The sequence below is a fragment of the Rattus norvegicus genome, chromosome 20, assembly GCF_021556685.1.
Source record: "Rattus norvegicus strain SHRSP/BbbUtx chromosome 20, alternate assembly SHRSP_T2T, whole genome shotgun sequence".
NCBI lineage: Eukaryota > Metazoa > Chordata > Mammalia > Rodentia > Muridae > Rattus > Rattus norvegicus.
In genome coordinates, this window is record NC_141553.1 from 31,241,791 (window position 1) to 31,264,741 (window position 22,951).

General features: G+C 51.6%; 1 protein-coding gene across 3 annotated transcripts in view; it reads right to left on the reverse strand.

Annotated features, from left to right (window-relative positions):
• Positions 1-873: 873 nt before the first annotated feature.
• Tspan15 (tetraspanin 15) overlaps positions 874-22,951 on the reverse strand; it is a 44,399-nt gene continuing 22,321 nt past the window's right edge. For 2 of the 3 annotated variants that reach the window (XM_087598290.1, NM_001115032.1), the window contains 7 exons: positions 17,195-17,380; positions 15,854-15,928; positions 7,984-8,079; positions 5,680-5,796; positions 3,118-3,165; positions 2,118-2,234; positions 874-1,654 (listed from right to left, as the gene is read on the reverse strand). In XM_087598290.1, the coding sequence (XP_087454416.1) occupies positions 1,505-1,654; positions 2,118-2,234; positions 3,118-3,165; positions 5,680-5,796; positions 7,984-8,079; positions 15,854-15,928; positions 17,195-17,260 (669 nt within the window). In that variant the 5' untranslated portion in view covers positions 17,261-17,380 and the 3' untranslated portion in view covers positions 874-1,504. Of the gene's footprint in view, positions 1,655-2,117; positions 2,235-3,117; positions 3,166-5,679; positions 5,797-7,983; positions 8,080-12,645; positions 13,869-14,088; positions 15,929-17,194; positions 17,381-22,951 lie in introns of those variants that run through there. The other variant, XR_015645040.1, reaches the window with a different exon arrangement.

Sequence of the window (22,951 nt, forward strand, 5' to 3'; positions counted from 1 at the left end):
GTCATCCTTGGTTACACAGTAAGTTTGAGGCCAGCCTGGGCTACATGAGACGCTGTCTCAACAACCAAAGGGAGATGGGCAGAAGCGTCCATAGGGAGCATGGGGGGCAGCAGCCCAGCCATGCGTGGTTTTGCACACCTAGGGGAGTCTGTCTATACACATAGATAAGCAGTCCTGAGCCTCAACAAGTTATTAACTGTGCCTCTGTTTCCATATTAACAAAATTAAGATGATAGAGATGACTACAAACAGCTGTGAATATCAAAAGTTATCACTTATGCTAAATGTTTAGGTCTGGCCTCGACTGGCCTCTGCCGTGTTCATGGTCACAGTGCTCTTTTTTAAGCCCTGCCTCCACCCTTCCTCCTACAGAACCCAAGCTTCTCTGGTGAGAGGAATTTCCTACCTCAGGCTTAGTTAGATTTGAGATTTTTGTTTTATATCTATTGCCCTGTGTAAGAATCTCACAGAAAACCTAGAAACCCCCCCCCCCCCCGTAGGGTTAGGATGACACACGCTTGGGTTGACTGTTCCTGCAAGGCCAGCTGTCTCCAGCAGGGGGCAGCCAGCACCAAGCTTTGCTTAGCATGGGTCCTTGTCTACAGTCTACAGATCCCTACCACGGTTACTTTCTATAGCGCGGGTAATCTTGTATCCACCGTTCTCTTTCCTGACCCCTGGATTTAGCTACTTCTCCATGTAACCATTTCTGTACTTGTAGAGCCTCAGTTTCCCCTAGTGTGTGAAATACCAATGCTGTCCATTCTTCCTCCCTGACCTCAGTGTCCCAAGCTATACCAATCTCCACCCCCCACGCCCCTCGAGGCAGCCTTCTTTCAACCGGACAAGAGCCTTCCAAATAGCACAAGTGAATGACCATTCCAAAAATCACATCTTTATTGGCCAATTAATGAACTGACTGGGAGGGATGAGTGGACTGAATTGGCGGTGGCTAGTTTTGAGTAGCCAGAAACTCTTGTTAATTGTATACAAAAGATGGTTATTAAAAAAAAACAAAGCATGTAGAAAATGGGTGGGTGGAGCAGGAGCCTTCCAGAGGACTCAAGGCACCTGGGAATTTGAGACACGGTCCAACCTCACGTCAAGAGCAGTGTGCTGCTCCCAGCACTTCCTGCCCCATTGAACAGATGCACTCCCTTCTCTCCTTTAAAAAAAAAAATCACTGCAAAACTGCCCTCGAAGGGGCAACATGACCACTGGCCAAGGCACTGCCAGAAATAAAAAGAGCCCACACTGAGCCCCGAGCTTCCTTCTCTGGGGCTCAGAACTGTGGCTGGGCCATCCCTGTTCCCCGGGATCCCACAGGGTTCCGCTTTCCCCTGGGAGGAGTGGCCATCAGACACCATACACAGGCACATACACCCTGGGCTTTGGTCAGTGCCGTGGGCGGGCAGAGGAGCTGCAGCTGGTCCTGTCCAGCTTGTGTAGACGTAGATGCACTTTGCAGTACAGTCTGGCTGGGGCTACTGTGCCAGGCCAGGTCCTAATCGGGATAGCACAGACAGCATCCAGTGCCTGCTGTGTCTGTGCTAGACTTGGCACCAGGTCCCAGCAATCCATCCGTGACAGAGTGCTCCAAGATGATGTCCTCCACACGGGTGATGTATAGTAGTGTTAGCAGCACACCAAGAAACTGAGGACAGAGAGGGAGGCGGTGAGAACCTGCTGGCATGTAGACAACCCTCCCTGGCAGTTCCCTCCGGGGGAACTGGGCAGGGGAAATCAAGACATCCCAGCACCCACTGCCCAGATAGCCCAGGCTGGACCTCTTCTACCTTTCTCGGGAACATGGAGACTTCCTGCCCCTGTGCCTTAGCATAGCCCCTCTATGCTGCGTCTTCTACCTCTATCCCAGTTCTGCCACACCTTATCCAGGGGAACCTTGGGAAATTCACTTCACCCTTCAAAGCCTCAGTTTCCACTACCGCCATTAAGTGGATGTGATTCACTCCAACCTCACTGGCAGACTGAAAGCAGAGGCAGTGCGGAGAGAGCAACCGAAGCTATTCCGTTTGGCTCTCCTTCCAGACCCCAGCCCTACCGGGGTCTCTGAACCCTTCTCCTTCATCACTCTGCCTGGTTTCATTTGCGCCCACCTGAGGAAGCAGGATGCCCAGTAAAAGGCCCGCCATGATGCTGTAGTTGTCCATGAACCATATCAGTACGGCATTGGTGCAGCCCCGCACGTGAATGATGTTCTGTGCGTTCAGGCGCTGTGCAGGAGGAGGGTATCAGCATGGGAAGCTGGCCCTGGATTCTCTAGTGCTGCTCCTGAGACAGCACTGGGGACATTGTGGTAGCGCTCTGGTGGTGAGAACTGCTAGGAGCTGGTGGAGTGTGCCCACATGCCTCCCAGATGCCACCCAGGGCTGCACACTGTTACCTGAGCCAAAAGCCAATTCCAGGTATGTGGGGGCGGGGGGACCTATATGGTTTAAATGTCCAGTGACGCTTCTAGAATTGCTATGTTACATTTTTCCACAAGTGGGAAAATCTCTTGCCATGAAACTTTGTTTCATGTACAAATTATTAAAGGCAGCATCATATGGGCAGGACAAATTGGACCCAGTGGGTTATTAAAAGAAGAAAGAAAAAAGACGGGGACAGCGATTCACGCCTTTAATCCTGGTGCTCGCTCAGGAGGCACAGGCAGGAGAATTTCTGTGAGTTTGAGACAGAATAGTCTATATAGCAAATTCTGGGTCAGCTAGGGCAACATAGACTTGCCCAGAAAGCTGATGCACCACAGGACATCCAACAAGGACTCTCTCTTCCCCAGGGATTCACTCTTGGGTCCCAGGCTGGTAGTACCAGTGTGAGCTGTCAACAAACCGCAGGGCTGTGCAGGTAGTGTATGAGAAGCCTGCCTGGAGTAGGTACTCAGCAAACCTGGGCAGATGACCTCCCTTGGCTCTGTGAGCCCTTCTGTGACTGACAGCCAAGGAGAGTTGGAAAATCTGAGTAGCCAGGAGCTCTCCACTAGAAACCCTCCATTAGTGGGACAAAGGGAGCACCATTTCTGGGGACAAAGGTTGCACCATTTCTGGGGACAAAGGGAGCACCACTTCTGGGGACAAAGGGTTTCCAGGCTGTTACCTCCTTGTCGATAGTTTTGTAGCCGCACATGGTGTTGACAACATCTGTCTGAAACAGAAACACATTGGCCATGATTCTATAGGCTGTAATCTGAAGGACTCGCCTTTTACAGAAGAGCCAAGGGGTGGGTATATGTCCTGGTATAGGTAGAACTGGTATTTCCTGACTCTTAGCGACCACCTCCAAGAAATGCCCAGTGAAGAACCATGGGTGGGCCCCCCTCCCTGGGAGTTCTTGGGGGGATCACCCCTCCACCAGCAGCAGTCTAAACTCTTAGCTGTGGTACCCCACTGCTGAGCCAAGCTGTTCCCACTTTACTGGCTCTTAGAGGGGAACTGCTCAAACCACAACTGGGTCCCTGCCAGCTGTGGTTTACCTGAGGGCAAAGCTGGGTCACTGGCCACACTTCCCTGTTCCTTCAAAGCTGGCTTTGCCATCAAAGAGCCACAGAAGTTCCTCTCCGAAAAAAGAGCCACTCTCCAGGGTTTCTTGCTGCTGACTGATTTATCCCTGGGGACTCTATGCCTTGGCTCTCGTCCCTATCAAATCCCTTCCCAAGTAGGCCCCCTGACAATGTCTATCATGGTGTGGGCCCTGCTTGGCTACAACCTTAGCCATGGGGGAGAGGCAGAAGCCCAGGGTCAGCCTGGATCCAGCTTGCAGGCATATGTAAGAGGCCTCTCCTGGACCAGAGAACCACTGGTGCAGTGACAAGGGAGGGTAGCAACAGAGCAACTTCACTTGGCAATGTTCCAGTCTCTGAGGCCCACCCACGGGTACACTGTTTCCATGGTTACAGGCTGGGTTGGTAGGCACAGTAGTTGAAACCATCAACAAGAGACTTCCAGGAGAGTGTGGCGCGCTCTCGCGCGCGCGCGCGCACACGTGTGTGTGTGTGTGTGTGTTGTGTATGTGTGTATATGTGTGTGGTGTATAGTGTATAGGTGTGTATTTTGTGTGTGGTGTGTGGAGTACATATGTGTGTACATGGTGTATATGTGGGGGGGGTTGTATGCATGATGTGTGTATGATATGTGTGATGTGTATTGTGAGTGTTGAGTGTGTGTTGTGTGTGTTGTATATATGTGTGTGTATATATATATATGGTGTATAGTGTGTATGTGCGTATTGTGTGTGGGGGGTGTGTGTAAATATGTGTGTGCAGTATGTATGTGTATGTGGTGTATATGTGTGTGGTGTGGTATGTGTTTGTGATGTGTGTGATGTGTATGTGTATACATATGTGTGTGTCGTGGTGTGTGTGTTATATGTATATTGTGTGTATGTGTGTGTTGTATATATGTATATATGTGTGTGGTGTATAGTGTGTATGTATGTGTGGTATGTGGAGTATTTATGTATGTGTGGTATATATGTATGTGTGGTATGTGTGTATATGATATGTGTGTGTATTGTGTATGTGGTGTGTGGAGTATATATGTATGTGTGGTGTGGTGTGGTACGGTGTGTGTGTGTGTTGTGTATGTGTTGTATGTGTGTTGTGTTGTGGATGTATGTATATGTGTGTGGTGTATAGTGTGTATGTGTGTATTTGTGTGGTGTGCTGTAGTATGGTGTGTGTATGTGTGTGTATTGTATATGTGGTGTGTGGAGTATATATGTGTGTGTGTGGTATATATGTGTGTGTGTGTTGTGGTGTGTGTGTGTGTGTTGTGTATGTGTTGTATGTGTGTTGTGTTGTATATTATATGTGTGTGGTGTGGTGTGTGTGTGTTTTGTGTATGTGTTGTATGTGTGTTGTGTGTATGTGTTGTGCTGTATATGTGTGTATATGTGTGTGGTATATAGTGTGTGTGTGTGTATTGTGTGTGTGGTGTGGTGTGTGTGTGTGTGTTGTGTGTGTTGTGTGTGTTGTGTGTATGTGTGTATGTTGTGTTGTATATTGTGTATGTGTGTGGTGTATAGTGTATATGTGTGTATTGTGTGTGTGGTATGGTGTGTGTGTGTGTGTGTGTGTGTGTGTGTGTGCGTGTGTGGTAATTGCTAGGCTTTTCTTTTCTGCTCCAGTTCAGAAACGGGGCAGTTCCTAACATTCTTGTCACACATCAGGACTGAGAAGTGGTGACCTCACAGCTCGGCATCCCAGATGACAGGGAAAGTGACAGCTGAGAGGCTCCTGCTGGGGAAAGTAGAGGCTGGCATTTACATCACCACATCCCTTCTGGCCAGGCTCTGCTGCCAGAGCTCACAGCGGCTGTGCGGACTGGGCAGAGCCTGCGCCCCTGCTGGGCACTCTGGCTCTCTGTTACTGGGCATAGCCCTGCCAACCTTAGGCAAGTCCCCCAAACAGAGACCCCAAAGCTGTTATAAGAACCAAGAGGCAGGGCCAGGCCCACACTGGCACGTGCTTGGGTGATGCTCACCGACACACTTACAGAGGAAGCCGCCCATGCAGCTCCCCCTTGCCAGAGCCCCTGGGCTAAGAAAAGCAAGGTCCCAGCCACCACCGCCTGCCCAATCCCAGTGCCTGCTCCACTTGGGCAGAGTGAGAGCAGTGTTTGGCAAACTGGGTGACACCACATCCAGCCCCCGTGTGGTTACCGTGTTCCTGATACAGCAGGTGTAGGGCACCCCGCAGGCCAGGGGCCCAGGGGCGCTGCAGTCGTGGTACTGGTTTTTGCTCCAGTCTCTGTAGTCCTCCCCACCACAGCACTTGAACTGAAGGGAAAAGCACCAAGGAAGAGCTGTGGTCATTGCCAAGGTCAGGGTCAGAGGGCAGGAAGCACCAGCTAAGATAGAACGCTTATGAGGTGTGCATGTCCAGGGGTTGGGGTGGGTATGGAAATACCAGGGTGGGGGTGGGGGTGGGGGTACCAGGGCCCCATGAGGTCATACTCTGTTAGGTCAGAGCTGTCAGGAGCAGCCTGGCCATGAGGAAGGGAGTAAGCTCTCCACTCTGGAGAGTTTGCACAGTAAGGCTGGACCACTTCCATTGGATACCAGGTGGTGACTAGACACTGGATGGGAAGTCTGTCCCTGGCAATGGGTCTGCACCTTCTCCTCCCCTGAGGCAGGGTCTGGCTGGGGAAGACAGCCTCAGAGGCCAGGGCCTGTTGAAGCCCTGCTTCACCCTGACCTGAATACCTACCACAGGCTCTCCCCTTAGCTTCCCCCTCCCTCCTCTATTCTCTGTGCTGGGGCCAGCTCCTGGGGTTGGGGACAGAGAACAGTTCTGTAGAGGGTCTAGCTGGGACAGTGTCCTGAGCTCAGCACAGACAAAGAGCAATCCTTCAGGGAGACAAGAGTATAAGTGACAAGAACCATAGCCAAGCATACAGGTATGCCTGCTATCCCAGCAGGAGGAATACTACAAGTTTGAAGCCAACCTACATAGTAAATTCTAATACAGCCTAGGCTACGGGGTGAGAGGCCCTGAATGACCTCTGAGGAAGGGATGCTGTGCACCTGGGCATAGGGAAGTGGGGAGGTGGGGTAGCTTTATAACTGGGAGGACAGGACAGTTCATCTGTGGCATGAACAAGGAAAGGGCAGCTAACGCGCATGTGTAAAGGCTCCGTGCAGAAACAAGGCTGTGTTTCAGGAGTAGGCGGAGAGACCAGCGAGCAGAGTGGGTGAGTCCGGGAACAGCAGCCATATGTAAATAACCAAACAGCCAGAGCAAACAGGGCTCTAGGACTGTGCTCCAGGGTAGAAAGCTGAAGGATGGTGTCGTAGGAGGTCCTGTTCCACACAATCTGGGCACCTTTCTAAAGTCTCCACAGTGCCCTGTAGTCCCTTAGGCCTCAGGATCCACAAACGCCCATCTATCTGTTGTACAAGGGTCATTTGTTCTGCCACAGATGGATACACGCTCAAATCCCCACATCACCACTGTCACCCTCTCTGGGCCTATGCTTATCTACTAGGAAGCAATGCCAACTTTGCCTGGCTGGGCTGTCACTGTAAGAGGAGCCCTGCGTGAAGCATTCTGCACAAGGCCCTGGGAGCATTAGTCACCCCACCCAAGGAGAAATTAAACCCCCAAGCCAGCTAGGAGCTGGTTCCAACAAAAGCATCTACCCAGAGTATGACTCGGCTCTCCCAGCCCAGGCTGGCAGGCACGTTGCTGGCACAAAAGAATCTCCCAGGAGCTGCACCTGTTTCTTCTACAGAGAAGCACAGAGCCAAAGGCCCAGGGTGTAGTGAGGCTGGGCTCTCACAGGGGACTAGGCACACCCAATCGCCAGACTCCACCATCACTGTCCTCATCCAGTGAATGAGGGTGACGCCACCACACTGGCCCTGCTCTAAGCACGTCATAAAGAAAGCAAGTGAGTCTCGGCTATAGCAAAGGGAGAGGACAGAATCAGCCTTATGGTGCGGACAAGAAATCCAGGCCTCAAGACTAAGAGGGAGGCGGGCAGGCAAGCCCAGGGAAAGGGTGGCCCTGCTGCAACTATGACTGCTGCACCCACATACTGGGCTCGGCCTTGGAGAGAGGGACAGTGTCTCAAGGGGACAAACAATTATCGCCACATTCAAAGATGCATCAGAGAAAAGGGAGGGGTCTTGTCCGGTGTCCAATGGAGAAAGCTGGAATTAGAAGAGAAGATTCTCTCTACCTTTGCTAAGGTGAACTCTCCACACTAGAGGGACTGGATCCAGGAGGCTGGACACCAGGGTAAGGCCAGCCAGTCCCAAAAGGAGAGCCCTGCCACCCGGGGGTAAGCCCTGGGGCTCTGTAAAGTGGCCAGAGACATCTGGCCGTGTTGTGAGTTTTCTCCAAATCTGAGGGGCTGTCCACGGACCAGCCATCTGTATTGGGAATGGACCAATGGATCAGCTGTCCAGGGCAAGGGTCCTGGAGGTGCCCCTCTGTCCCTCATACCCCGCTGCCCCGGTCACCTTCTTCTGAACAAAGTCCATGATGTTCTTGAAGTCCAGATCATCATAGTAATTCTCGATTCCTCTCCGGATGTTGTCATTGAGAAAGTCAATGGTCTATACAGGAGACATTGCCAAGGAAAAGGAACACACATGAGAGGCCAGCCCTGGATTATTCTAGAAGTCCAGTTTGGCACAGAGGGGAGACCAACAGTCCCCTCCATGCCCTGAACACCAGGCAAGGCCCAGCCGGCAGACATTCATTCCCCAGGCTTCCAAGGTCCAGGCCCTGAAAGGCTGATCTGCTGGCCTCCAGCTCTAAGGCAGTGTGCTGGATCTGGGCCTCAACCTTCCTGATTCCTCGCATGTACTCTCTCCCTTGCCCAGCCTCAGCCGTGAGCTGGAATCTTCTGTTGGTCCTCCAGCCCATTCTCCGCTCTCATCACCCATCCTCTTGCTTTATAAAGAAGGAAACTGAGCCCCCAGGGGAAGAAGACCACGAGGCTGGGAGAAGAGGGGAAAATAGAGGACACACAGCAGGCTGGTCAAGACTAGAACCCAGGTCCCCTGATACCCCACATGGGCCCTTCTTCATCCTTCGGTGTTCTGACCCTCAGGCCACACAGACTCCATCCAGTTTGAGAGTGGCCAGTCTCTCCCCGGAAGAGTGCTGGGATGCCACCCTCTCCCAGTCAGGCTGGGCTGAGATCCCTGGAATACAAAGCGCCCACAGCAGGCATGGCCAGGGCGGGAGAGTGGGCAGCCCAGCCACAGGCTTGTTGTGACAATTGAAGCTTTCAGAGCAGAGGCAGAGACTGGGCACAAAGGGGTATTCTTGGCTCTGGTACAGGACAGAGGAGCCAGACAATTACTGGGGGAGGGGCCCTGAGGTACACTGGGGGTGGCGGGGCCAGCTCCCAGGCCCTGTTGGGGTTTAGTTTTCCGGTGGTGAACCAGCCCTGGGGACTAAGCTAAGCGAGAAGGAACATCGTCTCATAGTCAACGGCACAGTCCCCACTGCCACCAGACCCCAGGCACATCTCTTAATCTCCAAGCTCCCCTTCTCTCATCCACAAAATAGGGAGGCAAATACAGTCAGCCTTCTCGGGGTGTTAGGAGTTTGAACCCCTCCCCCCAAAAGTGATTGTGCATGCTGGTCACATGGTAGGTCCTGGTAACACCGGCATTTCTGCATGTGGGAAAGAGATCCCTGGGGTTGAGGATTTGGCCCAGTGGTAGAATGCTTGCCTAGCAAGCGCAAGGCCCTGGGTTCGGTTCCCAGCTCCAAATAAAAAAAAAAAAAAAAAAAAGGGAAACAGATCCCTCAGAGTGTCTGTCACAGAGGAAGCCTCAGTCCCCAAGGGTGCTAAGGCTCACAGCTTGCCCAGAGGACTTCCTGCAAGAGCAGCAGCCCTTCCTGGGAGCATCCTGGAACTTACCTGAGACACCTGCAGCCCTGAGACCAATGTACCTCATCCAAGGTCCCCCAGCTGCCTGCCACACTCCACATCACAGGCTAAGAAGCTTAGACTAGGGTGTCACCGTCTGTTCCTGAGACTGTAATGTTCAGAGTGAGGTGAGGGCAGAGGCTGACTTGGGACTCACCCCATGAGAACCAGCAGCAGCAAGGACCCCAAAAGGAAAGAGAAGCCATGGGCCTCTAGGAGAGGCTCTGAGGTCATCAGCACCCGACCCTTCGTGGGTCTGGCACTTAACCCCAGGGCAGGGGTTGAGTGGCCCTGTCAGCCACACTGCATAGGCAGGGCCAGCCAGCTCTTAGCTGGACCTCCCCATCCAATCTCAACAGCCTGTTCCTCTAGGGGAATGTGGTGACAGACCAGATGGCTGGGGCGGAGTGGGATGAATAAGAAACAGGACACCAGGGCGAGGTCTGACTGCCACCCGAGTGGGGCGACAGAATGAGCTCACCAGCCTTGAAGGATGCACCGTGAGGGCTTTGTTAGTTGAGTTAGGCTTGCGGGTGACACCACCGATACAGACTTGCTTATACCAGGAGGGTAGAAATGTGGCGTGAGCCATGCCATTCCACTCTCTAGGCACCGGGGCTGGAGACCTGTCTCACCATGGCCTTCCCTCCCTCCCTCAGCCATCCCTAGATCTCCATGGAGTCTCTTCCCTCAGGGATGGATAAGGACAGGAGGCAGAGTGGCCATGGGAGGCTAGGGGGTCTTCTCTCTCTCTCCCCCTCTCCCTCTCCCTCTTCCTCTCCCTCTTCCTCTCCCTCTCCCTCTCCCTCTCCCTCTCCCTCTCCCTCTTCCTCTCCCTCTCCCTCTCTCCCTTCCTCTCCTGATAAGTATAGCTAGTATGGTTTGTGCTGACTGTCTTAGACCAACAGACCAAGCAGACCCACATGCCCACAAGGACCCTATTTCCTCTAGTGAGTTGCGTTAGCCCTGTTGGGGAAGAAGGCCCTGTGGGGAATCTCCCTGATCAGACATGGGGAGCCCCACCAGCTCACATGAGATGGTTCTTGGGGTTGTTCTGGCTGTTGCAAACCTACACTGCCCCTGGAACGGTATGTCTGGTATGTTTCCTGGGCTCATGAGTGGGACACTGAGGTGGGAGAAGGAACAAACTCCCATGATGCACTTAGGTCGTGCGGCTTCTGGATGGTCAAATGCTTTGCTAGTCTTAGTTGCGCTCAGCATACAGGATTCAGGGGAGCTGGAATCAGTCAGAGGCCATGCACCAGTGGGGACAGGGCACATAGGGTAGGAACTCCACTCCCAAAGGGCAGCCATACCACTGTCCCCAGACCCAGCTCTCAACCAGGCCATACCAACAGGGGTGACTTCAGCCAGCAAGCTGCCTTTCCCTAGTGCTGCTGTCACAGGCCACAGAGGAAGCCATGACCCAGAGCAAGCAAACATCGAAGGTCGCGGGACTTTGAAAGTGTGTTAAGCTACCAGATAAAGCCATGTAGACCTTCCTTTCCAGAGTTTGCCTTTAGATCTGCATTTCTAGCCTCAGATGCCTCTGTTCCTCCCCAAGGAGGTCTTGGACTATTTTCAATGAATGAGGCATGTGTGCAGCCCCACGTGAACAAGTGTGAAGGGACCCAATAGTGTGTCCCTCCCTCAGGCTGGCTACCCCAGGATCCAGCTCCTCTGGGGATAGAATTGCTCTGGGTTCCTGCAGGCTATGCAAAGTTTCTGAGACCTCAGGCCTTGGGGAGAGGATGTCTATGTTCAGGTGCTTAGTTAAGGGGGACGGTGGAACTGCCAGCTTTCTCCTACCCTGATTTCAAGACATCCTATAATGCTATGCCAGGGTACGACAGCCAAGGCAGTGCTGCCTGCCAATCTCTGGCCCGGCACCAGGGATGATCAAGAAAGTGGCTTGCAGTCATCTTATTCTGCTGGGAGAGGTAGCAAAAGGCCTGGGAGACCTACTAGGCCAAGGCCCTCTGGCGTTTCTGCTCAGTTTTGCCACCCCTGACATCCCTGACACCCTCATGATGAGACCTAGGGCAAGCTAGGACAAAAAATAAGTGCGGAGAATACAACCAGGTTTGGGGTCACCAAGCCCCATGCCCGTCCCAGGGTCAAGGTGCTGAGTATTTTTCTGCTGGCCTCCAGGTGACTCCTTACCATGCACCACACACGCAGACTGAGAAACCACTGGGCTCTGATTGCTGGGTCCTGCTGCTTGCAGTGCTTCACCTGGCTCAGGGACACAGTTTCTTCTCGAATCCAAGCATCAACCTCTCACTAACTGGCCTTGGCCACACCAGGCTGCTCCCTGAGAACCTGCCTGACCTGGTGACTAGTGCTTGGTTGTCACCACAAAGCAGACTGTCAGAAGGAACAGGCAAGGTCATGGACTCTGACCTTGTTCTACAACGCCTAAAGAAACCTGCCTTCTCCTGAGGAAGAAATTCACGTGGGTACCCTCTTCTCCCTATTCCCTCCTCCCCTTCCTCGTCCTCTCCCCCCTTCTTCCTCATCTTCCTCTCCCCCCTCCTCCTCTCTTTCTCTTCCTCCTCCCCTCTTCATCCTTCACCTCTGCATCCTCCCCCTCCTCCTCCTTCTCTTCCCCTTCCTCCTTTTCCTCTCCCTCCTCCCACTTCTCCTCCCTCCTCCCTTCTCCTACCCATCCTCCTCCACTCCTCCCCCCCTTCTCCTCCCCCTCTTCCTCACTGACACCTCCCCCACACAGTAGCTTCCAGTAGCATCTCCCTCCCACATGCTCAGCATTGGCCTGGCTCCTGTCTTACAAAATCACATTGCATTAGAGCCAGAAGAGGCATGCATAGCGGTTTGTTTTTGGTTTTGCTGCTGTTTTTGTAGTTGCTTAATGTGGTTTTCTGAATATCACAGAGGGGGGAGGGGGAGAGGAAGAGGGAAGGGGAAGGGAGAGGAAAAGGAGAGGGAAATCGAGAGGGAGAGAAATTTGGGATCTAGAAAAAATATATATAAAGACAACAAGCAAATGCATAGTACTCCTTGGCTTCCAGAAATTTCTTCAAATCTTTATTTTTATTTTTTTGGTGTTCTGTGACAGGGTTTCTCTGGGTCTCACTCTATGGACCAGGCTGGCCTCGACCCCAGAGACCTGCATGCTCTGCTTCCCAGGTGCACCGCATGCCCAGATTCAGGTCTTTCTTTAAAGTTTTTTTGTTTTTTTGTTTTTTGTTTGTTTGTTTGTTTGTTTTTAATAGGGACTTACTTTGTAACCTACATAGGCCTCAAAGTTGCAATCCTCCTGCCTCAGTCCCTCAAGGTCTAGGAGCATAGGTGTGAGTTGCTATGCTTACTGTATTCTAACAATTTTAAATGTTCTGATGGATACATTGTGAATATATTTTTTGAGATAGGGTCTGGTACTCACTACATAGGTCCAACTCTTGGCCATGGTCACTTTCTCCCAAAGGCCTCTTCTGCATTCTTTATTGCGGCTTTGACATTGGAGTTTTGTTGGTGGTGTTGTTTGGTTGGTTTTTGTTTTGTTTTGTTTTGTTTTGTCTACATAGCCCTGGCTGTTCTAGAACTCATTGTGTAGCCAAGGCTGGCCTCAAATTCACAGAGACCCACCCGCCTCTGCTTCCAGAGAGCTGGAATTAAACCACACCTGGTCTTTGGCATTCTTAGCTTTGAGACAGGATGTCAGGTAGCTAAGGTAGCCTCCGACATACTAAGTAGTTGAGGGATAGCCTTGAGCTTCCTCCACACACTCTGAAGCACACATTTCAGGGGCCATGGGGCCCACAGGGTGTGGGAATAACAGAAAAGTCATTTGTGACCCTGGCCCTGGCTTCCTGAACTGTGAGGCCTGAAGGTCCCAAGAGGCTCCCAAGGCAGTGGCTGTCACTCAGCTCAGCCCCCTTATTTAAAAGGAGGAAGTGATGTCAGTGTAGGTCAGTGTAGCTGACCTACAGAGCACTGATATATGACAAATCGGACAGCCTCGGAGAGGCACACTGGAACCAGGACTAGCTCACTTGGTAGGGACAGGTTTATTAAAGCCACGAATGGTGCTGACCATGAGCCTGAGGGAAAGGGCTAATGTAGACCCCTACAATGACGACAGAGAGCTGATCACATACAAAAGCATCTCCATATGTGACTGCAGTAAATACTTCTCCTTACTCAAGGCTGCTGGGAAATGAACCAGTACCCCATTCCTGCCAGCTCAGAGTAGATGATAGGCTGAAAAACGGGGGTGGGGGGGAGAGAAAAAACCCAAACAATCTTAGGGCCTGGGGTGCAGGCAGTAGGCGGTTGAGGCTTGCTCTCTTGCTCTGTGTTGTAATGCTAAATGCAGGTCCCAAGACCTGGTTGCTGCCCTAGAGTCAGGGGTCCGCACTGCACATAGATCCAAGTGACTATATGACCTTGCCCCCAAGTTATTTCTGATTGGTGAATAAAAATGCCGACAGCCAATAGCTGGGCAGAAGAGACATAGGCGGGGTTTAGGGTTCCCAGGAGTAGGGGTCAGAAAAGAACCACAGTGGGGAAGAAAGTGAGGGAGGAAAAGAGAGATGCCATGGCTCTGAGGGCTGGCCAATCAGAGTTAACAGCAGCCCAGATGAACTCTAGTAATAACTCAGGGATATTGATAGGAAAGTAATAGCATAGAGGGTAGCTATCTGCCCAGCTCTTGTGCTGTTTAAGGCTTATTGTAAATAATAAAAGTTCTGTGTCTTTTATCTGAGAACTAAATGGTCAGAGGTGGGGTAGAAACCCTGGAACCCTGGATTGGGATTAAAAAAAATGTCTACAACCGTACACTGTACATCTTTCGTGCATAGCTAGTTTGAAGCCACCAGGCTATATAGACTCTATCTCAGAAAAGAAACTAGAGAGAGAGAGAGAGAGAGAGAGAGAGAGAGAGAGAGGTTTTTAACCCAACCCCCGGACATTGCTTTGCTGACTGTCCAGCAATACAATGGGAACTGGCCCTCTCCCCGGCAACCGTTGGAATTCACCCACTAGGAAGCAGACCCTGAGGTCCTCAGTAGGTTAGACCTGCTTAGGGTTGGGTCCCACTATGCCTGTTCTCTCCTGGGTCAAAAAACCACCATGCTCATGTAGGATGTAGCAGGGATCAGACATGGTGTTCTCTGAGGGTTTCGGACACCCACTGGGAATCAACTTTCAACAAGTTTCTGACTTGATTCACCCGCAGCCTGAGGCATAGCCTTGTTGTCTTGACACAGCGTCTCTCTCTACGGCCCTGTCTGTTCCGGAACTGGCTATGTAGACCAGGCTGACCTCAAACTCACAGAGATCTGCCTGCCTCTGTCTTGTGCTGAGGCATAACCTTAACAGTACCTGGCAGGCCAGGGACCAAGGTATCTGAGACCTGTGGGGTGAGGTCAGGGAAGCGGACAGGAGACCTGGACTTCTGCAGACAGGCTTTGCTCAAGCCCTACACATCACACCACCCAAGGAGGAAGATGGCAGAAAGAAGATTACAGGAGAAAAGACAGAGTGCCGTGCGCAGCAGTGGTGAACCTCTTGCCTCCCAAAGAGAATACCCTAAGTCAGAAGACAGCTCTACACCATCACTAATGGGACCCTGGACAAGAAATGCAGAGGAGGGGTTAGTAAAGCAATCCCCTAGACAAACCTCTATCTCCAAAAATATTTACATTATGATTTATAACTAGCAAAAACTACAGTTATGATGTAGCAACAAAAATCATTTTATGGTTGGGGAGGGGTCTCCGTAACATGAGGAACTGTATTAAGGGCTGGAGCATTAGGGAGGTTGAGAACCTCTCGTCTAGTGCACACACTGGGGACCAGGAGCTGCGAGACTTGTGCCGGTCTATGGGGTCCTCATATGGCAAACACTGCTGGGTCTTGGGTGCCAGGCATCGCTTACTCGAGCTGTCCCTCCCCTCAGTTGTATATACAGATCCGAAACGTGCCTCGAGCCCACCATCTGTGATCTGGGGACATTCACTTCCATCTGAAACACCGTCACCCTTCTCTGCATGGCCGTCACAGCCTCCCATGTCGCCCTCACTACTGCCCGTTCTCCACTCGGCTGCTACAGCGAGACAGACTGACTCGGGCTAAGTCCTTCCTCTAACAACTCACTGCCTTTCAAAGTCACTCAGGGCACCTAACCCTCGGCCTCTGAAGACCTACATACACCCCGAGCCGGCCATCCAACCCTGCCTTCCACCTTCACCTTATCCCGCCAGCCAAGTGGATTCCCATCCAGTCTCCTGACAGCCCAGAAGTTCCACCTGCCTCTGCCCTCCTAGCCACTTTCCATGATGCGGAGCTGCACGGCCTGGGCTATCCCAGCTCACCTAACCATCTGTCTATCCTGCCCACGGGAGCACCCTGGCTATGGACCAGAGCACACACAGCGGATGTTGGTACACACACGGCCAATGATGAACCCACGGGCCTACCTGGTTCCGGAAGATCAGAGCCACTATGCCGCCAATAAGTTCCATCACCAGGCACAGCCCCAGGATAAACATAAACTGTGAAACAAGACACGGACATTCATTTGGGGACTCGTGAGAAGGCTCACGGGGCTCCCCACTTGCACTGAGATCAACCGTAACAGCACGGTAGCCCTCCCTGACTGGGCCTTGCAGGCCCTCCTGGAGAACACAGGACTGTGCTGGAGAAGGCTTAAATCTAGAGAATGACTGAATTGCCTCAGGCAGACACTCCTCCTGTTTTTCCCAGGGATCCTCACTGGGGTCTAGATGAACAGCAGGCTCTTCCCCCACTTTGAGAGCAGTCTTCCTCCCTCTAACAAAGCAGAGGGAGCAAGAGGTCTGGGTAGCACTTCCAGTCCCGGCCACCACACCACACACCTCTAACAGCTCAGAAGATGTTTCCTAGTCAACCAAGTAGAGGAGGATGAAGTGTGGAGGATAGGCACTCCGTTCCCTTATCCTGCTCAGAGGTTCTTCCCGCCTCAGCCTGCCTAGACCCTCTTCATGATACAGAGCATCCCAGGCCACCCAACTCTGTCTTTTTAGTCAGTCTAAGGGAACCATCCATCTACCCTGCCCACAGCAGCACCCTGGGTTAATATATATTGACCACATTGATTCTAGCAACTTCCAACCTTGGGCAGTACCAAGACCCTGCTTGTGTGACTCTAAAGGTATTCCCTCAGAGGGATGGTGGAGTTACTGAGGTAAAGACACGGACAATGAAGAAAGTGGGCCTTCATACCCGGTGTCCTCAGCTACAGACAGGGGTCGGGTTGACTATGGCCACCCATCTGAAGGGCATGTGATCTGAGCCAGGTACTCCAGTGAACTGGGACTGACTAAAGTGACCAAGAAAGATGCCCTGGGCCCACCAGTAAAGACACCGAGCCTGAGGATGATAGCAGCAGGAGGTGGCAATCATCAGACTGCCCAGCCTTGCCCGGTGATGCTGTGAGGATCCCTGGCTGTGTGAGCCTGATGATTCGTCACACCCCACCCCACCCCCTGGCTTGCTTGCTTTCAGCTGACTGCCACTCCTCCCATGACAACGGAGAGCAGAGATCCCAGCATCCGTGACTGTGGTATTTAAGTCAGATGCACGTGCTGATGGGAAGTAGCTGGGGCGGGCCTGGACCACTGTGCTCCGATGACTACAGGTTCAGGAAATGTTCTGGGGCTGCTGGATAGTGTGAAAGGGGGAAGGAATTGAGCTGGCCTGGAGGGACAGGCTCTTGAGCTCTGTTAGAGACATCAAGAACCACTCCCTATGAATGATGAGGGTTGGGAAGAGCCACTTACCGACTGGAGAAGGCACAGGTTGTCCCGGAGGGAAGCCAGCACCCCGATGAAGGAGACGATGAACATGACCACCCCCAGGAGGATGAGGATGATGGCGGGGGCCAGGAAGGCGCTCTCGAGGGTTTTGTATTTCTGACGCTCCGCCTCTGCGTAGATCCCCACCGACAGGACCAGGCCCCCAATCAGCTGCACAAAAAAACAGAAGTTGAGGGACCGTGGAGGTGGAATAGTTCAGTTGGAGCATGCAGGAGGACCTCCTCAATCCACTGGTGAGCATAAACCAGGAGGAGTAGTGTATGCCTATAATCCCTGCACTTAGAAAGTGGGGACAAGAAGATCACAAGTTCAAAGCCAACCATACATGAAGTTCAGGACAACTGGGCTACATGAGACCCTGTCTCCCATAGATAGATAGATAGATAGATAGATAGATAGATAGATAGATAGATAGATAGATACATACATACATACATACATACATGGATGGATAGATACATACATACATACATACATACATACATGGATGGATAGATACATACATACATACACATACATACATGGATGGATAGATAGATAGATAGATACATACATACATACATACATACATACATACATACATGGATGGATAGATGGATGGATGGATAGATAGATACATACATACATACATGGATGGATAGATAGATAGATAGATAGATAGATAGATAGATGATAGATGGACGGATAAACAGACAAATGAATAGATAAACAAACAAATATATATTTTTTTTAAAAGCAGAGGTTGAAATAAGAGAAAGCTGTTAGACAGCTGCTTGACCTTACTCAAAGGATCTTTCTGGGACCGTGGTAGCAGCCACAAGACGCGGGCTCCCCCAGAGGACTATACACGAGGGACTCTGCTGTGGGTTCAGCTATGTGCCCTCACAAATGAGTACCTCAAAATGTGACTTATTTGGAGCTGGGACCTCAAAAGCAGTAATTAAGTTAAAATGAAGTCGCTAAGGTATCTCTGATCCATATGAGTGCAGTTGTAAGAGATTACAGACTGGGAGAATAGCTCGGTTGGTAGTGTGCTTGCCTAGATTGCAGATACCCTGGGTTCGATTCCCAGCAGTGCATAAACCGAGTGGTGGCTTCTGCACTGGAAAGGTAAAAGCAGGACAAGTGGCTACATTCAGGTTTGAGGCCAGCCTGGGATACACAAGACCCTGACTGAAGAGGAATGAGAAGGAGATCTTGAGATTACCACAGGGAAACACGCAGAAGGGAACACAGGGGCATAGGGGCACCACCATGCATGCTCAGCAGGAGTGCCATTCCAGGGACGACACTTCTCTCGGTATAACATAGCAAACTAGGAATTTCCCTTCAGAATGACTGTGGAGAAGCCTGAAGGTTGGAACAGAGCAGGAGAGATTTCTAGGGGATTTAAGTGCACTCCACTGACTAGCATTTTAACACTGAGACGTGGCACAGTGTTAGCCACGTGGGCTCACTGCATGGCCTTCTGTCCCCCTTAACAGAACATGCTTCCCCCATCCCATGACATCCCATGACATGATCTCCCAAACCTTCTCTGAGTGTGTTCAGTTGTCACCAGCCTCATGAAGCCTTGGGGAGCCACAGTATTAAACACTGGAAATCCCCGATTGTCCTGGCCCACGTGCTTGTAATTTTACATCTCAGGAAGCTAAATGGGAGGGTTCCAGGTCAGCCTGGGCTACAATAGAGACTCTCTCCCATTCTTTCTTTCTCCCAGACCCCTGCACACGCATGCACACACACACACACACACACACACACACACACACACTTCCATTCTCTCTCCCACACACACACACACACACACACACACACACACACACACACACACACACCAGTTAATCACACACATGCACCATCACCCTGGCCCTCCCAACACTGAAGAAGCCTGGTCAGCATTTATACCCCGTGTTTGCTGAAGAAACGTGGGCTACACTTTCCCACAGATCTCAAGGTTAGATATCACTTCCCCAATGTCTGTACTGCCAAGGATTCTGGCACCAGAGCTGTGTATTCTGGAGGGCAGGGCAAGGCCATTAGCTCTATGGACTTCTCTAGTTCACAGAAAGCAGCAAGGAGGAGTAGCAGAAGCCATGTTCAATGTAAAAGAAATGAGAGACAGTGTTGATGAGTTATGCTGGGGACTCAGCAAGCCTGGCGGGTGGCCGCCACCTAGAGAACCCCAGGGGCTGTCCTACAATGACTTCTGGCCTTTCAGTGGCCATTAGAGTCTCCTTACAGCCTGTGGTAACCTCACATAGTACCAAGGCTATCCTATGAAAAGGGAAGTGCCTGTTTCTGCCTGAGCTCAGAGAAGTGACAGGCATGTCAAGAGCCACACCTCTGTGACAAAAACAGCTGACAGAATCACTGGAAAACCAGCTCTCTTGGACCCAGAGTCCTCTTAGATTTTAAGCTGAGTCTTCCTGGTTTGCAAAGACTTGCCACACCCGGTTTGCTGAGACCTACATCCTCGTCTAGAAAAAAGGTCTCTGTGGTATACATGACCAGGAGGGCTAGTGGCATGGATGAAATCAGCCGGCAGTTCCATATGAACAGGTTAGCGAAAACAGGAAAACTCTGGGCAAAGGAATCCAAACAGGGACAGCCTGGGCCACATGAGACCCTATCGAGAGAGAGAGAGAGAGAGAGAGAGAGAGAGAGAGAGAGAGAGAGGGAGGGAGGGAGAGGGGAGGGGAGGGGAAGAAAGAGGTAAGTCCTGCTCTCTCAACAGTGGGGAGACAGAAAGTATAAGAATCCAGGGCTATAAAGCAAGTTTGAGGCCAGCGTGGTTTACATGAAACTCTGACTTAAGAAAAAAAAAAAATGGGGGTTGGGGATTTAGCTCAGTGGTAGAGCGCTTACCTAGGAAGCGCAAGGCCCTGGGTTCGGTCCCCAGCTCCAAAAAAAGAACCAAAAAAAAAAAAAAAAAAAAAAAAAGTCTGAAGTGACTGGAGATAAAATTCAGTAATTGAGCACCTGCCAAAAGAGCCACCTGCTTGAATGACTCCATACCCATGGGACTGTCCACTGCACCCTAACCCTGTGTGGGTCAGCCCCGAGGCACCCACGGGACTGTCCACTGCACCCTAACCCTGTGTGGGTCAGCCCCGAGTCACCCACAGGACTGTCCACTGTACCCTACCCTGTGTGGGTCATCCCCGAGACACCCACGGGACTGTCCACTGCACCCTACCCTGTGTGGGTCAGCCCCGAGACACCTGCATCTTGGATGCACTTCACAGGAAGAAAGCGAGGCTAGGCTAGGCATGGGCTTCTGGACCCTTAAAGCCTATCTCCCAATGCCCAGTGACACTCCTCCTCCCTAATCCTTCCCAAACAGTCCACAAACTGGGGAATCAAACATTCACACCACCATAGATGGTGACATTCCACAGAGCCCAGGAGTTGACAGAGTCCAGGCACAGAGGTGAGCAAATATGCCGGGACCCGGTGTACTTGAGAGGAGGAGGCAATGGGGCTTCATGGAGTCTGTTAGGGAAAAGTTTGAATATCCTGTAGCTGAAGTATACAGCCCACCCGCCTTAGTATTTTCAGGATTGATTCCATATGTTCTGAAAAGCTGTAATCATCCTGGTATTAAAGCATTCATTTCTCTTTCCTACAGGATGGGCTCTGGGCTCTGGTATCTCCCCTCTGCTCGCTGCCTTCCTCGCCACTCCCAGATCCCAGACCTGTCCTCACCCTTCTCCTGGCTGAGTCTTTGTTTCTGCTTGGCCTTTAAATGCATCCCTTAAATCCCAGAGCTGTGAAACAATTTCAGACACAGCCAATCACAGTACTCTGCAGAAGGATGATGGGTGGACTCTTATTTTTACAAGCTCCTTGGAACCCTGGGACCACTCCAGGACAGCCTCGCTGACAGTAAAACCAAACTTCCCTTGGTCTGATCACATCAGCTCCCACAGCAGATCAGAAAGCCCAGGCCTCCCGACTCCCTCGCCGCCACATACCTCGCCGTCATAGGCCCATCTTTTATAGTCAAAGATGATGTCACCCTTCACACTGTCTCCACCCCAGCACAGCTAACCCGGGCTCCCTGAGCAGGTGTTCAGAGCAGCACTGATCAGGACAAGAGGCTGGCATGAATCCCCTCAGGAATTTAACATTTTCCAAGTGATATTTACATCTCTGATGACATCAATTTACCCATCTGGGTATAAAGTTATCAGTCAATGCCAGCAAGCAATCCAGTCCCCTCCTCCACTAATTACAGCCCTGCCCCAGGCAGCCAGCCACCCCAGCTCCGGTGTAGGAAGCAAACAGGCCATTTGTCAAACGGGACGGCTTCGACTAAACCGGCATAGGGTAGGGGCACAGGCCATGCACAATTGGGACACAGTGGGAAAAGAACATGCCGCTGGCAGGCTGTGGCCAGGCCTTAAGGCTGTGTCACCAGGCTGCCTCTTTGCCCTTCTGTGAAGGGAGCCCTGTTGTCCAGGATCAACTGGGCCCTTTTAGAACCAGCCTGGAGCTCAGCTTTCTCCTGGGCAGAGACAGGCCCAGCTCTACGATGCTGCTGAGAAACAAGCCATCCTGCGTGGTGCCCAGCACCTGTATGTCCTGGGGATGCGTCTGGTTGGCGCCTGGCTGGCTCATCCCGCTAGAACAGCTCTTTCCTTAAAGGAGTCTGTGAAGTCCGTTTCCAACCCTAATGCACACCACAGACTCCTGCTGAACTGCCAGGCTGCACACAGGGCACAAGGAATCAAAATCAGATAGGGAGCCAATGTCTGTCCCGTGGGTAGATTCAGGGAGTCTCGGGAAGACGGGCTGCAGGGAAAGATGATGTCTTTCTCTGGTTTTAAAACCAAGTGTCTCTCAAAGTAAAGCTCTTGTCATGAAGGCTTGCTCCCCATGGTGGGGCTGCTGGGACATGGTGGAGCCTTGAGGAGGTGGGCCAAGTCAGAAGTCTTCAGCTCGCTGGGGGCACGCCCTTGAAGGAAACAATTGACACCTAGTCCCTTCTTCCTCTTCGCCTCTTCCAGTGCCACAAGGGGCATGGGTTTTTCTCCACCACCTGCTCCCTCCCTGATGGGCTGCCTCATCATAGGCCCTAAAGCAACTGCACCATTAGATCATGGCCCTGAACTCCCAAAACAGTGAGCCCAAATGAACCTTTCCTCTTCCCAAGTTGATTGGCTCGGGTAACTTGTTACAGTACTGCAGCGCTGACGAACACTACACCTCTCACTTCAGTATACTCTGCAGTCTTACAAATGGAGGCGACTTAACAGTACTGGTGACTGTCACTGACGGAATACAGCAGGTCTCCCCACACTCTATCTCAACCTCCCTTCCACATAGAGTGGGAAGGAACAGTCAGAGACAGGAGACAGGAGCTAGCATTCAGGGCCGGCCTTGGTGATGGCATAGCCTCACTCTGGTTCCGGTTACTTACTTGTCAAATAGTAAAATAAAATCTGCCGCCATGACAGCACCCTCTTTTATGCATGTATGTGTTTTGTCTACATGTGTGTCTGTGTACCACTTATGTGCCTGATGCCCAAGAACGCCAGAAGAAGGAGTCAGATCCCCTGGAACTGGAGTTATAGATGGTTGTGGACTGCCATGTGGGTGCTGACCATCGAATGTAGATCCTCTGAAAAGCAGCCAGTGAGTGCCCTTAACCACTGGTCTGTCGCCACGGGCTCCTTAGTTTATCTTATTCTGAAGCAGATGTGACCCAGGCTGGCC